Source organism: Balaenoptera borealis (genome assembly GCF_965194805.1).
Source record: "Balaenoptera borealis genome assembly, chromosome: 5".
In the NCBI taxonomy this organism is placed as follows: Eukaryota; Metazoa; Chordata; class Mammalia; order Artiodactyla; family Balaenopteridae; genus Balaenoptera; species Balaenoptera borealis.
In genome coordinates, this window is record NC_138862.1 from 87,405,266 (window position 1) to 87,420,663 (window position 15,398).

The 15,398-nt window shown below is 39.9% G+C and overlaps 1 protein-coding gene across 4 annotated transcripts in view; it reads right to left on the minus strand.

Annotated features, from left to right (window-relative positions):
• USP13 (ubiquitin specific peptidase 13) overlaps window positions 1–15,398 on the minus strand; it is a 120,278-nt gene that overhangs the window by 27,592 nt on the left and 77,288 nt on the right. For all 4 annotated transcript variants that reach the window (XR_014245176.1, XM_082393953.1, XM_082393954.1 and 1 more), the window contains exons 14-18: window positions 9,778–9,866; window positions 7,235–7,354; window positions 5,837–5,863; window positions 2,553–2,696; window positions 604–758 (exon numbers count right to left, since the gene is read on the minus strand). Coding sequence is in view for 3 of the 4 variants with exons in the window: in XM_082393953.1 (XP_082250079.1) it covers window positions 604–758; window positions 2,553–2,696; window positions 5,837–5,863; window positions 7,235–7,354; window positions 9,778–9,866 (535 nt within the window). In the remaining variant the exon portion in view is untranslated. The remainder of the gene's footprint in view (window positions 1–603; window positions 759–2,552; window positions 2,697–5,836; window positions 5,864–7,234; window positions 7,355–9,777; window positions 9,867–15,398) is intronic.

The following is a 15,398-nucleotide window of genomic DNA, read 5'->3' on the forward strand; positions in this document are numbered from 1 at the left end:
ATATCTGCACTGCAAAAGGAAAGGTTCCATCTACACTCCTGTTTCCTGGTCCCTTCTTTCCTGATAATATCAAGACTTCACAAACACCTGAAAAACCTTCTTTCTCTGTAGAGAGAAACAAAAGCAGAGAATTCCAAGGAGACTTCTCTATGAGGACTTTTGAGAGACATTGCTCCAAGGTCTTGGTATCAGAAAAGCACAATTTCTCCTAAAGAACTGCCTTATTGAACACAGAATCTCAAGCATCCCTCTTTGCTCTAAGGCCGCAAGCAAGCTTAAAGTCAAGTCTCTGACCTCATGCTAATAAACATTAAGATGATACAGAGTTTCTTTCAGTTGGGTCAACTTGCCCCCAGTGTATTATCTCCCTCCTTTTTAAAATATCTCCTTATTCTTAAAATCTCTGTATGATTCCCTCAATCATTTATTTTAGCTTTATATATACTACACACAAATAAAAATCTTTGTGGGGCATGGTGGGGTATAGCATGAGACAGACATGATTCAAAACGATCAAAGGACATTGGAAAGTTTCAGTTGCTACTGACAAAACACAAACTACCTCCAACAAGAAGGTGTTCACATACAGTCTCCTAGGCTTACCGTTGCTCGTAGCGCCTGAAGAGCCTGATTTCGATGGAATCCCATGGAGGTAATGAGAGCTACAGTTTCCTCCGGAGGTTGGTTATCCAATCCAGCAGAGGCTCCAGCAGAAGCTGCTCCTCCATAACCCGGCATGGTCAGCGGCTCGGCAAAATCTGGGGAAAATAATCACACTCAGGCCCTTTTCTTTTTTGGGTCTTGAAATAAACAACATTTTAGAGCTAAGAAGAAAAAAATACCTAAAGTTAAAATAATCAAGACAGTCTGGTACTGGCATAAGGATAAACATATAGATCAACAGACCAATCAAATAGAATTGAGAGTTCAGATATAAACCCACATACCTATGGTCAACTGATTTTCAACAAGGCTACCAAGACCATTCAAAGGGGAAAGGACAGTCTTTTCAACAAATAGTACCAGGACAAATCCACATGGAAAAAATTAAGTTGGACCCCTACCTTACACCATATGTAAAAATTAACTCCAAATGGATCATTGGCCTAAATATCAGAGCTAAAACTACAGAACTCTTAGAAGAAAGCATATGAGAAAATCTCTGTGACCTTGGGTTAGGCAATGGTTTCTTAGGTACACCAAAAGCACAAGTGACAAAAGAAAAAAACAAACAAATTGGACTTCATCAAAATTAAAAACTTTTGTGCTTCAAAGGACACAAATCATATATCTGATAAGGTACCTGTATCCAGAGCTCTTAGAATTCAACAATACAAAGACAAATAACCTCATTAAAAATGGGCAAAGGATTTGTAGAGACATTTCTTCAAAGATACATAAATGGCCAATAAGCAAATGAAAAGACGTTCATCATTAGCCATTAGGGAAATGAAAATCAAAACGACAATGAGAAAAAAAAAAAAAAAAAAAAAAACGACAATGAGATACCACTTCTCATCCAATGGATTGGGTATAATAAAAACAATAACAATGAGGGTTGGTGAGGATGTGGAGAAACTGGGACCCTCATACATTGCTGATGGGAATGTTGTACAGCCACTGTTGAAAACAATTTGGTGGTTTCTAAGAAAGTCAAACGTGGAGTTACTATATGACACAGCAATTCCACTCAAAAGAAATAAAAACATGTCCACATAAAAATTTGTACACAAAATGCTTATAGCAGCATTATTCATAATAGCCAAAAAGTGGAAACAACCCAAATGTCTACCAACTGATGAAAGGATAAATATAGTACATCCATACAACAGACTATTATTCAGCCATAAAAAGGAATGAAGTACCAATACATGCCACAACATAGATGATACTTGAAAGCATTATGCTAAGTGATAGAAGCCAAAAACAAAAGATCTCATATTGTATGATTACATTTATATGAAACATCCAAAATAGGCAAATCCACAGAGCCGGAAAGTAGACTAGTGATTGTTGGGGGCTGGAGAGAGCAGGGGAAATGCGAAAGTGACTGCTATCGTGTACAGAATTTCTTTTTGGAAATTAACTGGTGATGGTGGCACAATTCTCTGAATCTACTAAAAAAAACACTGAAATGTACACTTTAAATGAGGAAATTATATGGTATGTGAATTATAGCTTAATAAAGTGGATAAAAGTGAAAGCTAACTAAACAGCCCCTATTTCTTCATGCACACTTTTCTATCTCAAGTCCTCCTCATCTCTTAGCTAGAAGTTTATCCCATATCTTTCCCAATGGTCTTTTTGCTACTGAATTATACAATTTAAAAGGGTGAATTAATCTCAACAAAGCTATTATTTAAGAAAGGAGGAAAGACAAAGATTGTGACTTTGCTACATGGGCAAAATAACCATCCCCCAGCCTCATGCAGCAGATTATGAGCTGAAAGGTCATTTTCTGGGACACATCCAGAGGACACAGTAGGACCAAGGCTTAACATCACTGAGGATCGCATCAGACTCCAAAGCCATCCCATTTTCTGACCACCTACCTGGCTCTTCCATGTGAACAATGATCCAGTTGAAGGCCACTTCGGCTCCCATATTTCCAGTAAAATACACAGCCTTCCGACACGCTTCCAGAGGGAAGCCCATCTCGGCCAGCTGCATCACCGATGACTCATCGATGTCTGATGCTACAGAGCACACAGGATATTCTGGTGTAAAAACGTCAACCCTATTTCTTCTTGTCTTAGCTTCTCTTCACCCCTTAGCCACATGCTACCCAAAGAACGGGCTATTTTGTTTAATATGCACATGGTGGTTTAACCGTGTTTTGTTTTAAGCCATCCAAATATTAAGCTATTTGAGTTGAGTTTCTATCTTTGACCTAAATAGGAACCATGGTAATTACCTGAACAATCCAAGCACTGAAAAACAACTCTCTAATTTCCTATGGGGAGATCTAGTGTATTCCCAGAACCATTTCAGTCTCTTACATCACTCTCAAGACCACTACAGCAGCCTCTCCTATGGACTGCTGAAATTTGAGACTGAAATTTGAAGAGAAAAGCATTATCTACAGGCCAAAAAGCCTATTTCTTAAATCTCCCAGACGGTTATAGCAGGCCTTTAGATATATTAGCAATCAAAGGATGTAATCAGCTCTGAGAAATGGAGAGCCCAATGTTATGATAGAAGGAAAGAATGTGTTTGTTAATTGTATACATTTAAGATATTAAAAAAGATTGCTTTACAAACCTAACTTCGGCTTAGACACAGGTTTTGTTTTCTTTTCACAGTAATATATAGATATTGGTAGAGAAGTGTGTGTTTATCGATACACAGACATAAATATAGGTTTGTATGTGTATGCACACATATACATGCTTGTATGCATATGTATACTTGTACATGGGTGTGTATGTATGTCCGTGTGTGTGTACACATACACACCTACAAAGTGCTCTCAAATTATACCAAAGGTGAGGAGGGAACAGGAGCACAAAACATACCCCTTATGTTTTCCATGTCCTGAGGTCTGTAATCTACTGAAAGCTGCTAAAGACAGCAATCAGTAGAAGAACTGAAGAACAAGAGGCATCTGTTCTACAAAAATTGTACTGAAAATGTATTTACCAAAGTTCTCTCTCAAGAGGATACACAAAACATCCTATCAAGATAAAATTTTAAGAAAGCAATGATGTAGGACAACAGTGATTCCCCAACTGTGTTCTAAGAGAATCCTAGTGTTCTAAGAGAGATGTAATTACTGAACCACAAAACAAGGGACTTCCACGGTCAAATAAGTTTTTTAAACCTGCATTCTCAATTCTCTCTAGAAATTCACAGTGTGCATTAATGTAGTGAAAATTCTAAAGTCCTACAATAAAGACTCCTGCAGTGGGTTGGGATTAACACATACACACTACTACATATAAAACAGATAACCAACAAGGACCTACTGTATAGCACAGGGAACTATACTCAATATTTTATGGTAGCCTATAAAAGAAAAGAATCTAAAAAAGAATAGATATATATATGTATAACTGAATCACTGTGCTATACACCTGAAACTAACACATTGTAAATCAACTATACTTCAGTCAAATAAAATATTAAAAATATTTTAAAATTTTAGTAACAAAAACAACAAAAAAGACTCCTGCGGTAAAGAAACTATGAAACTCTTTCTACAGAATACTTTTCAACACCTTGTAAAAGACCTGTTCCCTAGAATGCAGTTAAAGTAATGCAGCTTAATAAATGTATGCATGTATATAATAGCATATTAAATTGAAAATGTATAATTCCATTTTGGGGAAAATACAGTGAGCCAGGCACAGGCAAAGAACAGTAGAAGGACAGATGCCAAATGTTAATAGTGGTTATAGATGAAACCAGAGATGACTGTTTTCACCAATCCATAATTTCTACATATCTTTTCACTTTGGAATAAGAAAATAATTAAAGTTATTCCTTCTAAATATCTGAGAAAGGTAGGATATAAATGTAAATTAACCCAAGATAATACTGTTTTCTCCTGCTGAACATAGCTTATTGCTGATAAGACAGCAGGCTTAGATCAGGAGGAAAATGGAAAATGGCTGAATGCTCACAGTCAGACAGGCTCTGACACAGTTCCAACCACCCATCACCTCCTCTGGGGCAAGAGCCTGGAGGCCGGCTCTCTGCAGGGTCAGGGGCATCGAAACTCCTCACATTCCAGAAAAGGTCGAGTGACGTGAAAAGCATGCTTGAAGCCTAGCCCTGGCTCTGGTCCTAGCTCTGAACCTTCCTAGGTCTCAGTTTTATCCTCTATAAAAGGTCACCTAGTCTGCCCTTCTTACCGTGACATTCAAATAAGAATCTGGGCTTTGTATTAATAGTACAGTTAAATACAGTTGAAAGAATTTATGGAGTAATAAACTCAACATAACTCATGGTAACCATTCAAAAATAGTTATCATTACAATCAGATTATTTACAGAGGCAATGGTTCGCCCATGACCCTCGCTGACCCTAACAGCCTTTCCCAGCAATCAGCAAATCAAAATTGACCCAAGAAAGGAAATAGGGAGGTCTAAGCCATGTGATCAATCATGTAAGGCGTTTGCAGAGTAAAACACTTGAACTTCTAAATTAACAACAGTGTCTCCAGAAAGGCTTTGTAGACAAAAAGATTCAGAGTATTTTGTGTTACACATTCCTCCTTCCTGCTAATTAATATCTAAATATTCACTATATATAGCTTATTTTTTTCATGTTCTTTAGAAAATCAAGAGTATCAACTCTCACAGGATTAAAGAACTAAACGACTACAAAATTAACAACAATCCGATGGAACTAACACCCTTAAGAGTATTAATTAATACGACCATGTCCTGTCAGTGGTGTACCTTCATTATGTGTCCAGAAGCAGGAGTGGAAAAAGTGACAGGCCACTGTGCCATCACTGCAGAAGGAGGCCTACTCGTGGCCAAAGAGGGAAGAAATGGCATCATTATCCCCCGTTCACACACGAGGAAACTGAGGCTCAGAGAAGTTAAGTTAATGATTCTAGATCACACAGTCACAAATGGCAGAGCCGAGATTCCAGCTCAGGGCTGCTTCACTCTCACACTAATGTTCACTCTCCTGAACCACAGGGCCACCGAATCACCACGTCACTGGATTTGCTGCTACCTCAACTTGCAGACCAAGGACTGTGCCCACCAGAAAAGCTGCACATACACACATACAGAACAATGCCCCTTTACTGAATCCCACAGATAAATGAGTTAGACCGGTAACAACGGTAGGACACTGAGAAAAAAACGTAAAAGATACATACGGTCTATCAACTGGTTCATCAGGCGATCTGGAAATTAAAGGAGAGGGAGGGAAGTGAGACCAAACCATGGCAAAGTGTTCTGGAGAAAGAAAAAGTTAATCCGGAGCACTCGCTCACCACTCCCCCTTGAGATCCCACACTGTTGTCAGCCCCTCCGTCCCCCCCCCTACCCCCATCAGACCACCCCAGCCTGCACAACATAAAGTCATTCCAGGAAGGAGGGAGAATACCAGGTTTCAGGCATTTAGAGCAGATAAACATGGTGCTCTGCTGATCATCTTATTGAACTAAATAATTTCTCTCCCTGTACTTCGAAGAACTCTGTATAATTACAAACCAAGGACTCTGTTACTGAACATGAGAGAAAGCAGGAGCAATGCTAATAAACCATCTTGTATGTCTCTGACACTCAAGACTGATCTCTTCTTTCTAGAACCTCTTTAATGAACCACCTGTACCCCGCATTACCCAGGCTGCCCCACCTACAGGCCCCTTCCCTGCTCTCTGTCCTCTGTAATTTAGCATTTAGAGAAGAATGTAACACAGGTGCCGATTTTGAATCCTATCTTGCTCCTCCTGGATTCACCTTACCCCAACATGGTCACCAATAATATACCCTGCTCAGCTGATGGAAATCCTGGGGTGGCAGGGCCCCAAGCCATCTGGCACTATTAGCTAATGTACCTAATTAACTCATTACGAAGGTGAACAGTAAACAGGTAGGCAAACAAAGCCAGAATGAAAGTGATTTCACCAGAATAACTGAGCTAATAATGAAACCAAGATTTCTCCACGCTGCTCTTGGACTCACAAGGGAAATCGTTTTTTGCATGTTCTTTTCCCTTTAAAAGTTAAGTATTTTGAACAAGGACTACTTTAAGGTTCAGAGAGTAAGAGAAACTCAAACCGCTCCCTTGCTATGAAGCAGTGACAAAGATGGGGAGGTGAGACATGAGCAAGATTTTTAAAACCAACACACATGGTTGAATTTCCCTTTTCGGTTCTCTAAAGGTACTCCAAGAAGGACACAGCTCCCCCAGACGAAGAGCCCACTGAAAACACACCCCTTCTCTTCCCCACAGGCCCATTAGGGGAAAGAGGGAGGCAGGGAGGGAGGCAAAGTCAGAGGCAACATAACCTAAAAACTTTCTGGAGATTTGCTGCCCTCTGCTGCCAGTGATTTCCACGGGCCCATTTCGGCCACTCAGGATGGGTCTCTGTGCCTCTTCCCATGACTACTGTAAGCTTACAGTTGCAGCCAGGCTTCACTTCTGTGTGTCCACAGTGGGTTACAACACAGGAAGGCACCAAGGGACAACGGAGTGGTGGAAGAAAAGGGACTATTCCAGCAGAGGAGGGGGGAGGGGTCGAGAAGGTCCTCCTGGCAGTAGATGGTACCTTTTGAGTCAGGAATAACTACGGGGGGGCTGATGTCCGGAAGTTCCTCCTCTCCTGGCTGTAACCCCCTGGCTCGGAGATGGTTAATATCAAGTAGGTCTGGCATATCAATAGAAACATCTGCAAAACGAGAGAGATTATATTCACTGGGCTCTCCAAATACCCACAATCACCTCCTAAATCCAACACCATTAACTCTATGCACAAGTGTCTAGGCAGAGCCAAGGGATGCTTTACAGTTCCCTGGAGTAAATCACGGAGCCAGAAGACTCATTGAGACTGATAAGATTTTAATGCAGAGTCAGGGGAAACACAGAGGCAGGGTTTCACACTGAACAAGAACAAACGAGGGAAACCAGAGGTTAAAAACTGGGAGCCCATAGAGCACCTGTAGACACTTTCTGCTTGATGTTTTTAAAATGTTGGCAACAAATTCCAATTTTTAAATCGGAAAATGTAATTCAGAAGTCCAGATTTCCAACTCATTTTGAAAAACAAACACCTGTAGCAGTCTCACGCGGCAACAACCGCCTGGGGCTGATCTTTAGCTCCCACTCTAGGGCACCGTGTACCCTCCGTGCCCGTCCGTCACAGACCCACCACTCCCACGACCCTGAGCATCACATTTGTGCTATTCTGATTCTTATGGCAGAAAAATGTTTTCCTAATCCACGTCTTCATGCAAAATGGGAATACCCAAGAAAGACCAAGACTGCTATCGCTACCTGTTTCTTACACCCAGCCTACTTCTTTCATTTACATTATCACCCTGTCCTCATTAGGCAGCTGAGTTTGCAACCTGTAGTTTATGCCTTTTCTCAGATCATGATGGGTACTGTGATTATTCTACCTAAGGTAATAAAGAATGAAGCTTTAAAGAAATTAATTGAACCTCAAGTGTATTCGTCTTGAGGAACATTTTTTTTAACTTCTCAGCCCAGTTGTCATTGTGTTGACTTACTCAAATACAAACTGTATCAGTCTAACAGCCTGTTGAGATTTAGTACTGGACACATTCAGATATGGTAATAGTGGAAAATGGGTTCAAATGTTGGCGGAGGACATGTCTCTCAGGCTAGCAAACAGAACCTGAAAATACTATCCCCAAAACCAATTATGATGCTAGGTATGTAAATCCTATTTTAAAACAACCACCCAAAGAAAAGGCTTAGTTAGAAAAAAATTTAAATCTCAGCAGACAGCAAAATCAAACACAATGTCTGACCAACAAAATCAATACAATTGTCCCTCAGCAGAAAATCTCAGGTTCATTAAAGAAAGCTTTGAGGCTGCTTTAATTTCAGCAAGACTGTGAAATCTGATCTGAGTTTTTTATCCTTTACCAATATTCCAAGGACAAAGAAAAATAAGAAAACTGTTTCCAAAGCAGTTCAAAGTCTTTAGAAGTCAGTTTTCTCTCTCAGGTCCAAGGAGGAAAGGCTGAGTGAACAAGCAGCCTGCCCTCTGCCCTCCTTCCTGCCCACAAAATTATTCCACCAGGAAGAGCAGGATAAGCTACAGGCTCACAGGCTGCTCACCGTTCACAGGCTGCGTAATGCCACGTGGAAGCAAGTGCTACACAAACTGTTAGTGCCAGAGGCTTCTGGGAAATCACTCCCTCGACTTTACATTCTTTTTACTTATGGCCTTCAGATGAGCAGATGAGTGCTTAATTAACCAGCACAGGGACTGACTGTTGTTTTTTAAGTGCTCAAAAACATAACAACTTTAAAAGACTGGCAAACAGTCTGAGGTACTCGCTTGAGAAATCAGAGGGTAAAACTGTACATCCTTCCACGGCCCTGAGGACAGCCTAGGAACACCTTGATATTCGATGGAGATGATGGAGAAAATGTTCCTCTGCATTGTCTGGAAAGCTAACCTCTAACAATGGTCAAGGGCCTTTAAGATTAGCAAGAAGAAAGCCCACTTCAGCCAAAGTCACGTCCCTTTCTTGACTTTTTAATACAACTGACTATACTCATGTCATTATTAACAAAATGCGTATGACTTAAGCAAGTGTCATGAGCCACACCTGCCTGCTTCAGAGGCAGAGGCGAGACGCTAAGAAGAGAGTATATTTTCAATCACTTGCACCTCCGAGCGTGGTTTTCGGACCAGCAGCACTAGCGGCATCAGTATCACCTGGGAACGTATTAGAATAAAGCACCCCTCCCCCACCCCCACCCCTCCCCCCCACCCCAAGACCTGCTGACTCAGCACCTGCATTTTAGCAAGATCTGTTAAAGTTTGGGAGGCATGGTTTGATAACGTCAGGCTCCTGTTTTCTCTCTTAGAATCTGGTCATTCCAGAACCCATTATTAGAGGGATGGGTTAGCCTGTGGCAATTTTTTTTTTTTTTTTTTTTTTACTATCAATGCTTATCATATATTCTTATCTTTCAAAAGAGAAAAGTGGGAATCATGGAAAAAGAATGAAATGAAACTGTTTCTGGCAGCCAGCCACATGGGCTCTTTCACATGCCGTGTTTTTTAAATAGCTAATCTGATGTTTCAAGCAAAAGCATGCAAAAGATACCTACCAAATTTTTTGGGAACCCAGTCAAGACCAAAAGTGAACTTCTTTATCTGCACTACCAAGTATTCAGGGAATGAGGCAAAGCGAGATGTTCTGGGAAACACAAGGGGATTAGATCAATGAAACAAGGCAATAAGAATTATGAATACAGTTCACGAAGCATCAAAAGCTGTGTCCGAGGCACACCCGGCAGTTCCAGCGGCTGCACTGAAGAGGAGGAACACGCACACACACACCTGAGTGGACACACACTCACCACCTCACCGTTCATCCTGGCCTTTTCACGAGAAGAAAATGTTTAACAGAGGACAATGTTGTCCCTGACGATGATTCTGGGCACGTTGCAAAATTATTACTTTTACTTTGCTGTGGCATTTTATATTTCTGAAAAGTGGTTTGCAACCATAAACATTTGTTTTCTTCTAAAACCCTTGCTAGAATTTAGTATATGTATTTGTAGGTGTGTGTGGGCACCTGTGCATTGTGTTTGTGTATCAGGTTTGAAAAAGCTCCCCGAGCAATCCTGACACACCCCCAACCTGCTCCCACTAAGAGTCTCTATCTGGTAGCACAGAGTTGCCATAAGGAGGGTTTATTGGAAATTTGGTTGAGGCTGACTATTGGAAATGCCAGGGCCTCATTAAAATACTACTGCACCTAAAATCCATGGCCACATGGATCCTAAAGGTGTGTGTATATGTGTGTGCATATATATATATATATGTATGTATGTATGTATGTATGTATGTATTCTGGGGTATCTAAAATATCTAAATCTGGGCCTTAAATTTAAAAATTAATATATATGGTCAATGTCTTAAGTTTCCCTCCAGACTTTCAGGAATGCTTAATTGCCTGAACTTGAGTTTGACAATTTTATGCACAAACTATTCAACTTATACACCAAATTCATGCCCCGGTTCCAGCTCATTCTCTCCACATTTATTATCTTGTTTATAACGACCATTTCCATTTAAGTGTCAATGTGGGTACAGTAAGTATATGGAAAAAAGAAAATCAGCTGTAGAAAGATACTATAGGTACCTTTTAAAACTAAAGATTCTAGAACATGCTCCCTACAAACTCTACATTTCAAATCTAGTCACTGCCTTCTATGTGACATGCATCTTCCCAGAATTCAGAAAACAACGCATTGCTGCCCCCTAGTGTACAAGGGAAGCCACGGTTCTGAGGCAGAGGACTGTCCAAAAAGTGTCAAAAAGCTTGGATGCTACTTAATTCACTCCAAATTTGACCCTCTTTGAAGCTTCATCTTCACATTTACAAAATAGATTAATAATTTCTACCTGCCAGGGCTGTGCAATGTTGATGAAATGACATGAAACCACCCAGCACACAAGATTGTGTTGTGTATATCTAAGGAATCAACATGATTATTTTGTCATGAAAGAGCTAGAATCCACGAGGCCCTGGACACTGACCTGGTTTGCCACTGATCTGTATTTTGCCCCAGGCAAGTCACTTAACCTCTCTGGATCTCAAATTCTCCATCACAAGGAGGGTAGAAGGGTACAGGCAATAATATAAGGGAGGTCTTCAAAAACCAGGAGCTTAACTATCCTAAGAAGCTGATCTATCATTAGCCTGCCTCACTCTCCAGAAATTATATATTACCTCTAATTAGGTTTTCCTATCTTCTGAGAAGCAGTAATATCAATAAATTATCATTCTTAAATATAGATGAATCCTCAGTTTCACCAAAAACCAAGAAACTCCATCTGGTATTTTCAACCACTGTAAAAATGTCCTCTCTGACCCCTTCCTCTTACCACATTCACTTAAAAACTGGAAAATATATAATAGTGAAATCAACCAAAAGTCATCAGTAAATCAATGATTTCCAAACTGTGGTTCAGGAGCCCAAAGACTCTTGCAGTTGCTCTGCAGTCAGTATCTAGGTGAGGAATCAGCTGGTAATACCATGGGGTGGGGGGCAGTGGAGGGAACTCGAGGCTGGTCGGCTGGGGGGACTGGCGAGGGATCATTTAACACATCACTTTGTTATGGGTAGCTACCAACCTAAGAGTACCAGAAAGCAGGTTAGATGGTGTCCACATTACATTTACCCTATTGGGTAAACATTCCTTATTCATCTTTGTAACCTCTATAGGGTCTTAAGTTGAATCACACATGTAGTGACCGCTCAATATAAATGTGTCCAATCTCAAAATTAATACTTGGCATTCATTAATTAGAGGCTTGGGACATCAAGTTTGTTAGTTAAATCCAGCAAAGTTATAAATTATGCACCACTTACCCTCTTATTCCTAAAATTAATTCCTGGAATTAAGATTTTTCTTGAAAAGTTATATATTTAATAAATACCATTAGAATATAAATCATTCAAAAAGGTCTAGACAGACACAGAGCAAATTTACCTCAAAGAATTGTTACGGGAACTGAGTTAGGACATAAAGTGCTGAGAACTTTATGTCCTAAGTGCCTGACAACAATACATTATCTATTGACAACCTATTATTATTTAAAATATAACAATTGTTCACTTATTACAATTCAGGCAATAACATTATGAAAGCCTTAAGAAAAATAATATATAAACTGTCCCTCTCCCTGAAATTATTGACTATCTATTTTATTGAAAACCTGGTCGCTAAAAAAATGCAATTCTATCCTTTCCACTAAATATGTTGAAAACATGATAATCAACCACAGTCAAATTGTACGATCCAAGGCAAAAAAAAAGGATAAAAGTAATGTAATAACAATTACAGTATATATTTACTCCGTCAGACACTGTCCAAAGCATTTTATGTAGTTTATCTGTCTTAATCCTCACCTCAACCCTATAAAGAAAGTTCTGTTATTATTCCCAGTTTACATGTAAGGGAAGAGGCTTGTGGAGGTGAGGTCACTTGGCCAAGGTCACATAGCAGTAAGTTCTATGCTGAGGATTCAAACACTGCCAGCCCTCCTAAAGCTTGTGCTCTGGAACCCCATACCGTGCTTTTCTCTTCGTAAATGATAAAGGTCAAGACAAAATCTCTCCCTGTTGACCCTTAATCCATGAGCTGCTTGAGGGGAGGAACTAGGTCTTGTTCAATTCATTGCCCAGAATATACTAGATGAGCGATAATATTTGCTGGGTGAATAAAATTTCCAAACACTAATATTCTTCCCAGTCACTGTCTGTTCAGGCCCAATTAAGGGAAGGCTCTTTATGTCTGGTCCATACTGACCCAAGATCTACCAAGAGGACATCTTTTGCCTCTTTCCGGCCTTTCAGGCTCTGGGTCTAACACAAGAAAAATTCAAGGCCCCAAATTAACATAATAAGGAGATCGTGTCTATACTGCTGGCAATAAGAAAAAGAAAGAAAAAACAATCTTTTAGGAATCCACTGAACTGGTTTCCCCAAAACTATTACTTGAAACATGATAAGGTATAATAAGGAATAAACAAGGCTATATAAGGATTATAAAGATACAAACATAAGCAAGCACGATAAGGAATATGGGGGCAGTGTATAACACAAGGATTAAGAGTTTAAACTTTGAACTGGAAAGAATTCCAAGTCTGCCACTTAGTGACCAATTACTTCTTTTATTTCCTCGTCTGTAAAATAGGGAGAATAATGCACCTACCTCTTGGCAATACTAAGAGGATTAAGTGATAACTGATGGGAAGCACTTAGCACATAACCGGGAATAATAAATGTGCCATAATGGTAGTTGCTTTATTACCCTAAAACATTGTTTTTTCCTTTCCCACAAGACCAGTTTTCAATTATCAACAATTGTGATACATCCAGTATTAATTTTCTTTCATATGCATTTAACCGTAAGAGCATGTGTGTATGCAAAAGACAGAGAAAATTTACTATCTATTGTTAAGGATTAGAGAAAGCAGAAACCCCTCCTCAAGGATTCTAGATTAATTATGCTAGCACTGCCTACAACTAAATATTTTGTAGCATTTGAGGAGAAAATCAAGTCAGCATGCATCATTCCTCCACTCAGGTGTAAGAAGGAATTGGGTGGTGACTTTGCCCCAGGATAGAACACAAGCTGGGAAGTGGACACAGGAGAAGAATCCAGATCTCCCAGGGATCAGAAACTGTCTCTGTGGAAAGCTAACACCTCCTAGCTCCACTTTAAAGATGGGCCTTTTCCTAGTGATGGGAAGGTGCCTTCCCTAAGGCCCAGAGAGTGACATACTCTCTGGGGAAGTGGTGGGAAGACTCGCCACCACTTTACTGAAGAGCACAAAAGGGTGACCAAGAGGACAGGCCAATGAAGATCACTGTGCAGCTCACATGTGATGCTGGGGGCTTTCTAAGCCTAGAAAGCCCCCGATCACTTCCACCCCATACAGTATCAGAATTAAAGCACAAAGACAAAAGGATGTTTGAGGAATCTTCAGCCTACTGTCAATAATTAAATTTAGGAAAACAAATAAATAAAAATCAACATGCCGTATACAAAGTCACACCATGTTGTATGTATTGCAAAAAGTTGAAAGAAAAAAAAAGTTGTTTCCACCACTAATATAATATAGTGTGTAGCTTTCTAACTGCCCAAAGATGTGTCCAAGTTGTAGTGAAGTAAATCTCGAACATTTAACATGCCAGCTCACCAACTGTTATCTTCAAGGACACACACAAACACACGCACACACACACACACACGCTCCAAAACTGAGCAGTCCTCGGATGAAAACTTACCCCACAATGGATAACGGATAATTGAACTATTATTAATCTCATTTAGATATGAAGAAACTTTTTAAAGGAAATTATTGTAAGAAAATATGGCTTTTTTTAAGCTCTTGAAATAAATTCTTGTTTTCCCATTTTTAACACATGAAGTCGTCATCTGAAACAGAGGCATCCTGAGAGATGGCTGTCACACAGAATAAGTAATTCAGGTTTGACTGCTGCTTGAAGTTGTGATAAAAACAGCCAGCAGTAGCTTGTCCATCCTTCCCTGCCCTTCACATCAACAAGAGCTCAGGCATAGCCTAGAAGAAAAATGGCTGAAGAATATCTAGAAGTAGTAAGACTACCAGAGCCTAACTTTTAGACCTTCCCCCTTTTTATGCCACTGTAAATACTCTTTCTCCAACTATATGAAGTGTGCCGGCAAAGACTTGACAGTATAAAATCAATTAAGGTGTCAAGTGGATAAAAAAAAATTTTTTTTAATGTACCTGACAATAAGGTTCACAATATAGGAACAGAACATCTCCTGAGCACATCCTGGGCAGCTCATTGGAACAATGCTCAGGAGCCCTGATGTCCACTTTGAGAAGCCCTGAGACCCCTGATCTCCAGGCAGGTACACGGACACCAAGTTCTAAGCCAAACCTTTAATTTTGGAATCAAAAATCTATCACCGTGGAGTATAAATACTTAAGACTGTCATAAGTATTTTTCTAATTTCTTCATCAATATCATCTTGCCATGGATGGGGAGGATTCTTGGCTATACCCTCGACAAAAAAGAAAAGAAAACGCGAATTCCCTATAAAGGATAAACTACAACCTGGCTTAAAAAAAAAAAAAAAAAAAAAGCATTCCCTTGCACATGATACAGATTACAACAAGCCTGTTTTACTGGACAGGTCTCACACAAGTGAGGTCTACAAC